A 7,492-nucleotide genomic window follows, 5' to 3' on the forward strand; every position below is an offset into this window, starting at 1 on the left:
CACACACAGAGACACACACACACAGGATCACACACAGAGACACACACACACACACACACACAAACACAGAGGCACACACAGACACACACACACACACACACACACACAGTCTGGTGCAGATAGTCAGTAGCGTGCCTGTATAGATTGATCTGTTAGCTGAGCACAGTGAGACGTCCTCACATGAGGTCACAGACTCAGGTGGTCCTGTTTGTCACTGGTGGGGGTCGTTGGCGGTCTCTACTTCCTGTTGCTGCTCGCTCACAGACAGGACGTCTCACACTCAGCGCCTCGTCTCAGCTCCTCTGCCGTGCACCAAGGCTGCGTGTGAGCAGGAAGTGACCTCATCATGTTCTGATGTTGGTCCCACCTTTATTATTGTCCAGTAAAGTGGATCGTCTCCTTCCCTCACTTCTGCCTTAAAGGTGGAACGTTTCCTTCATAAACTAGAGGGAGCGTCTGGGGCGAGGGATTACGCAATCAGGCAAGAAGACGAGCAGAAGAGAGGCGGAGACTTCAGCTCCTCGCCAAACAGGAAGCTGAGACGCTCTGAGACTTTACACTCATAAAGGACTTCAACCAAACCCAAAGTGTAGCACAGAGTCTCTGGTCCTGCAGTGGATTAGAGTCCCTACTGGACTCAGCTGGGTTGTAAGCTGCTCCTTAATCCTGCACCTCCTGATGCCTTCAGAGGCCAGGAGCAGCAGGACAAACTGGTTTTCCCTGTAAAGACATAATTAGATGTCTGGGAGCAGAGAGCCGTGTTATTCCAGAACGCTCCGCTGGTACGCTCGCGTCAACACCTAACCAGCTCAGTCTTCCTGCCGGGCCGAGGGACGCCATGCCGCGTACAGCAGCACGCCGCGTACAGCAGCACGCCGCACAGCAGCACGCCGCGTACAGCAGCACGCCGTGCAAAGACGCCACGCCACCGCACGCAGAGCGCCAGCCCAGGCTTTGTCCCTCGGGCTGAGGCGTGATCAGCACACTTCAGCTACATGCTCATAGATCAGCCACACAAATGTCACTGACATCCTGTTAGTGTGTTCAATATTTACACATCCATGCACTTCCTGTAGCGTGGAGCCGCGCAGATTAGCACCAATAAAAGCTGGAGGCTCAACGCTTCTATGAAAGATATGAAGACCAGAACCAACCGGGCCATTCAGAACCACAGCACCTCAGAGCTGAAGCCAGAGCGGCACAGAGCATCTGCATAGAGCACATACATGCAGCTTACCCTCATGAAAGTCCTGAACAACAAACAAACAAATATTTACCAGGCATGGAAATGTTTGACATGTGCCAGTCACCAGTCTGACACACACACACACACACACACACACACACACACACACACAGGGAGCTGGCCTGATTGACAGGTGAGGAGGTCTGGCCTCATTCAGCCGTCTCCTCCCCTGCTCACCCCTGAGCCTGTAGTTGGTGCTGTTGTAAGGTGGCGTCCTCCTGCTGGACCAGGAGCAGGCGGTCAGGAGCAGGCGGTCAGCTGCTGCTGAGTCACTCACAGGCCTGGTGGGAATGAGGAAGCGCTCACTTCCTGCTTGTTCCTGTGGCTGCAGCTGATGTGTCGCTCATTGTCCTGCTCAACCCTCCGCACTGGACCAGGCCATCATCTTCATCATCCCCGTGTGTGTGTGGGTCGGGGGGGTGCAGTCTGCCTGCGTGGCTCCGCCCCCTCAGTCTGTGGCCTCAGGCCTTGTTGATCATGGCTCCCATAGTCGCTGGCTCCAGGATTCAAACCTGCTCTGGTTCTCATCAGAGCCTCTCAGGTGTTTTACCTGGAATGACTCCTGGTTTACACTCCCTGCTCCTGCTCCTGCTCACACACGAGGACAGCCTGTGTGTGTTGTGTGTGTGCGGTTACTCCTCACACACATCCATCACTCAGAGCCTGGAGCAGCAGCAGGAGGAGCCTGTGGAGGAGAGTGTGGGTGAGCTGGGCCCAGTGCGGGCGTGGCACATGCTCAGTGAGTGTGTGTGTGTGTGTGTGTGTGTGTGAGCTGCTGCGGCCCGGCCCGGTCCCTCCTGTGCGTACAGGACTGCAGCCTGGTGTAAATACTAGGGTGGTGCCTCCCCCTGGGCCCACACACACACACACACACACCCTCCTGCTGTCTGAACAGGTGGCAGGGAGAGCGCCAAAACAAGGCCGGGATCTCTGCGATCCGGTGATTCCCTCTGACCGTCTGGCTGCAGAAGTTATCAACCAAATGTTGTGAAAGTGTGTAGGCAGGTTGGACACCAGAGTTTGTGTTACACCTGGAGGCCTGGTGGGGGCGCTGTGATGATCTGTTTATGTGTCCATTAACCCCTCCTCCCCCCCTCTGTGTTTACAGTATCCGCAGTGTGATGCAGAAGTACCTGGAGGAGAGAGACGAGCTGACCTTTGACAAGATCTTCAACCAGAAAATAGGTGAGTTCAGAGGTCAAACATCTCAGAGGGGACGCAGCAGCCACACACACACGCACGCACACGCACACACACACACACACACACACACACACACACCAGAGCCCAGTGCAGCCTGAGCCCTGATGAAGATGCAGATGTTTGTACTTCCTGTACGTCGTCTCTCGTACCCTCTTAGGAAATCAGACAGCCACGGTTGCTAGGAGACGTTGATTTGCGATCCCCTGATTTAGCTCAAGTTAGACTGTGTGTGTGTGTGTGTGTGTGTGTGTGTCACCGAGGGACCTCAGCCGCCTGCAGGCTGCACCAGGTTTACTTACTGATCTAGGTCCCAGCCCCCCTGAGAGTGAGCTGCGGTAATTCTCCCTCCTTCTCCTCCTCCTCCTCTCCTTCCTCCTCCTCTTCACTTGTTGCTGGATCTATACTCCCCACCTGGTTTCTCTGTTCTGCTCCCTGTGTGTGTGTGTGTGTGTGTGTGTGTGTGAGCCCTCAGTAGGCTGATGATGTCACGTATGTAGCGTGGGTCACGTATGTAGCGTGTGTCACGTATGTAGCGTGGGTCGCGTATGTAGCGTGTGTCGCGTATGAAGCGTGGGTCACGTATGTAGCGTGGGTCACGTATGAAGCGTGGGTCACGTATGTAGCGTGGGTCACGTATGTAGCGTGTGTCACGTATGGAGCGTGTGTCACGTATGTAGCGTGTGTCACGTATGTAGCGTGGGTCACGTATATAGCGTGTGTCACGTATGTAGCGTGGGTCACGTATGTAGCGTGGGTCACGTATGTAGCGTGGGTCACGTATGTAGCGTGGGTCACGTATGTAGCGTGGGTCACGTATGTAGCGTGGGTCACGTATGTAGCGTGGGTCACGTATGTAGCGTGGGTCACGTATGTAGCGTGGGTCAGCAGGCGTGTGGAGGTGAAGATCTGACTGATGGCCTCACAGGTGGTAACAAAGCAGTGAGGGAACATGTCTCCTCCCTGGGTCTTTGTCCAGTTCTTTTTCTTCCTCTTCTTCTTCCATCCTTCCTCCAGCTCGTCTCCTTCCCTCCCTTCCTCCCCTCAGCCAGTCATTCTTAAACTCTACAGGAAGTGAACGGCTCACATGAAGGGATTTCAAGAACATTCTATCATTCCAGTTTGTGTGAAGTCTGAAAGCGTGACGGCGACCTCGCCCGTCTCTTCCTCCCCCCCCCCCCCCCCCCCTCCTTATCTGTCTTCCTGTCCTCTGAGCCCGGCGGCGTCCCCTGGTTGCTGTCGGTCATCAGTGTGGCTCTCAGGTCTCGTTAGCCGGGCCGGAGCGACGCGCCTTCACCTCGGGGACGTTTACATTCCCGCTAATCAACCGAGCCCCCGTCCCCCGCTTCATCACGCCGCCGCCGCCGCTCGCTTCATTCTGACGCTGCTGCAAACTGAGCTGAGAGGTTTATGGACTCCATGTTTAGAGGCTCGCTGCACGGCCCTGCTGCTCCCAATGAGCCACAACCACTCAGATAGAACACACACCTGAGCTCTGCTGCTGCTCACAACAGAGAGGTGCGGGCAGAGCGGCAGGCCTACACGCAGAGCGGCAGTGCGGCAGGAAGCATTTGTCCGCCTGTTTGCTCTGTGGCTTTGAATGTCAAATGTGTGTGTTTGCATGTTTCAGCAGGAGGATCTAACGGGCCGACACACACACACTGACCACACACACACACACACACACACAGACCACACACACACACACACACACACACAGACCACACACACACACACACACACACACAGACCACACACACACACACACACACACACACACTCCAGGCTGCTCTACATCTGATCACACGCTCTACCTGCACTGGCAGAGCTTATCTCTTACGTTCAGCCCCTCTATAGAGAGAGAGAGAGAGAGACTTTAATGTATAGGACCAGGACATGTAGGAGGAGGACATGTAGGAGGAGGACATGTAGGAGGAGGACATGTAGGAGGAGGACATGTAGGAGGAGGACATGTAGGACCAGGACATGTAGGAGGAGGACATGTAGGAGGAGGACATGTAGGAGGAGGACATGTAGGAGGAGGACATGTAGGAGGAGGACATGTAGGAGGAGGACATGTAGGAGGAGGACATGTAGGAGGAGGACATGTAGGAGGAGGACATGTAAGAGGAGGACATGTAGGAGGAGGACATGTAGGAGGAGGACATGTAGGAGGAGGACATGTAGGAGGAGGACATGTAGGAGGAGGACATGTAGGAGGAGGACATGTAAGAGGAGGACATGTAGGAGGAGGACATGTAGGAGGAGGACATGTAGGAGGAGGACATGTAAGAGGAGGACATGTAGGAGGAGGACATGTAGGAGGAGGACATGTAGGAGGAGGACATGTAGGAGGAGGACATGTAAGAGGAGGACATGTAGGAGGAGGACATGTAGGAGGAGGACATGTAGGAGGAGGACATGTAAGAGGAGGACATGTAGGAGGAGGACATGTAGGAGGAGGACATGTAGGAGGAGGACATGTAGGAGGAGGACATGTAGGAGGAGGACATGTAGGAGGAGGACATGTAGGAGGAGGACATGTAGGAGGAGGACATGTAGGACCAGGACATGTAGGAGGAGGACATGTAAGAGGAGGACATGTAGGAGGAGGACATGTAGGAGGAGGACATGTAGGAGGAGGACATGTAGGAGGAGGACATGTAGGAGGAGGACATGTAGGAGGAGGACATGTAAGAGGAGGACATGTAGGAGGAGGACATGTAGGAGGAGGACATGTAGGAGGAGGACATGTAGGAGGAGGACATGTAGGACCAGGACATGTAGGAGGAGGACATGTAAGAGGAGGACATGTAGGAGGAGGACATGTAGGAGGAGGACATGTAGGAGGAGGACATGTAGGAGGAGGACATGTAGGAGGAGGACATGTAGGAGGAGGACATGTAAGAGGAGGACATGTAGGAGGAGGACATGTAGGAGAGGACATGTAGGAGGAGGACATGTAAGAGGAGGACATGTAGGAGGAGGACATGTAGGAGGAGGACATGTAGGAGGAGGACATGTAGGAGGAGGACATGTAAGAGGAGGACATGTAGGAGGAGGACATGTAGGAGGAGGACATGTAGGAGGAGGACATGTAAGAGGAGGACATGTAGGAGGAGGACATGTAGGAGGAGGACATGTAGGAGGAGGACATGTAGGAGGAGGACATGTAAGAGGAGGACATGTAGGAGGAGGACATGTAGGAGGAGGACATGTAAGAGGAGGACATGTAGGAGGAGGACATGTAGGAGGAGGACATGTAGGAGGAGGACATGTAGGAGGAGGACATGTAGGAGGAGGACATGTAGGAGGAGGACATGTAGGAGGAGGACATGTAGGAGGAGGACATGTAAGAGGAGGACATGTAGGAGGAGGACATGTAGGAGGAGGACATGTAGGAGGAGGACATGTAGGAGGAGGACATGTAGGACACAGGTGGCGTTGCTTGGATCCTTCAGAGCTGAGTCTTGAGAGCTGAGTCTTGAGAGCTAAGTTCTCAGAGCTGAGTCTTGAGAGCTGAGTCTTGAGAGCTGAGTCTTGAGAGCTGAGTTCTCAGAGCTGAGTCTTGAGAGCTGAGTCTTGTCCTGGCTGAGTTGTTTCTTTGTCTGCTTGTCAGGAGCCTCAGTTGACTTTATTCTAATCCTGATCTCTGTAGCATGATGTGAATGAACACGCTGGCGGCGAGTGAAACAGGTCGATCCTGACTGGCTCCTGTTTAATCCTCAGCATGGCTCCATAGAATGTCAACTGAGGCTCCAGCTTCTCTCTCTCTCTCTCTCTCTCTCTCTCTATCCCTCTCTCTCTCTCTCTCTCTCTCTCTCTCTCTCTCTCTCTCTCTCTCTCTCTCTCTCTCTCTCTCTCTCTCTCTCTCTCTCACATGGAGGTGTAACTGGGCCCATCAGAGGGAGTGCAGTGGCGTCTTGGTGTGTGTGTGTGTGTGTGTGTCATGGCCTAAGTAAGATGGCCGTCACCTCAGGCTCTCTGTGTCCCTCATCATTATCAATCTGCTGCTGTGATGATTAAACCATGGGGTCGCGTCCCGACTCCCAGAGCAGCAGGTCAGAGCTTCATCTCGCCGCTCTAACAAAGGCGTCGGCGTGAGACATAAATCTGATGGCGTGGATAAACAAAGACACTTCACACCGCCGCATTAGTGGACTAATGGAGGAGATGATGGAGCATTACATCACCTCCACCTCTCCTCCACCGCTCCTCCTGCTCACTAATTCTCTCTCTCTCTCTCTCTCTCTCTCTCTCTCTCTTGCCTTGGCATTCTCCCTCTCCCATCTGTCAGACTTCTGGAATGGATGATGGAGAGTTGTGTGTTGCCTAGCAACTGCGGTAGTCATGGGAACCTGACCAGAACTACTGCGTTTGCTCGTCGACAGGGAGAAATGAAATTGATTAAAGGGGAGAATAAAACAGGCGATGAGAGCGAAGGAGGGAGGAAGAGGAGGGGAGGATGGAGAAGTGGAGCAATAAAGGGCGAGTCGGGCGACATCGTTCTTAGAATGTGGCGCTTCTTCCTAGAGGCCAGAGCGCCGTGTCTCTGTCTCAGCCGCTCTTCATCCTCATCCTCACAACACTGTCGCATTAAAGGAATCAGATGTTTGATGTGGTGCAGAGGAAAATCACCGTAGCAACGGCCCTAGCAACCACCCCACATACTAGAGCAACCACCCAGAGCACGTGTGTGTGTGTGTGTGTGTGTGTGTGTGTGTGTGTGTGTGTGTGTGTGTGTGTGTGTGTGTGTGTGTGTGTGTGTGTGTGTGTGTGTGTGTGTGTGTGTGTGTGTGTGTGTGTGTGTGTGTGTGTGTGTGTGTGTCTAACCTGCCGTGACGCGGCCTCAGTGTGTTGTGACATCATCTTTTAGCTTTGGGTTAGAGCTCTCACCCCCACCCTGCCTGTCCAGATGTGTGTGTGTGTGCTGCATTCATCAGGCAGGTGTCTGGGGCTTGTGTGTGTGTGTGTGCCCTACATAACAGGATTAGAGCGTTTGAGTTGAGTGTGTGTTTGTCTTGTGCAGCAGCGTGCTAGAGGCTC

General features: G+C 53.8%; 1 protein-coding gene across 1 annotated transcript in view; it reads left to right on the plus strand.

Annotated features, from left to right (window-relative positions):
• The first annotated feature begins 2,332 nt into the window (after positions 1–2,332).
• The window catches only part of grk3 (G protein-coupled receptor kinase 3), a 21,274-nt gene continuing 16,114 nt past the window's right edge, over positions 2,333–7,492 (plus strand). Inside the window, exon 1 of the mRNA XM_076165979.1 lies at positions 2,333–2,431. Within this exon, the coding sequence (XP_076022094.1) occupies positions 2,368–2,431 (64 nt within the window). The 5' untranslated portion in view covers positions 2,333–2,367. The remainder of the gene's footprint in view (positions 2,432–7,492) is intronic.

This window comes from Genypterus blacodes, unplaced genomic scaffold (assembly GCF_046128005.1).
Source record: "Genypterus blacodes isolate CSIRO-AG114 ecotype Tasmania unplaced genomic scaffold, CSIRO-AGI_Gbla_v1 ptg000153l_1, whole genome shotgun sequence".
NCBI classification, from domain to species: domain Eukaryota; kingdom Metazoa; phylum Chordata; class Actinopteri; order Ophidiiformes; family Ophidiidae; genus Genypterus; species Genypterus blacodes.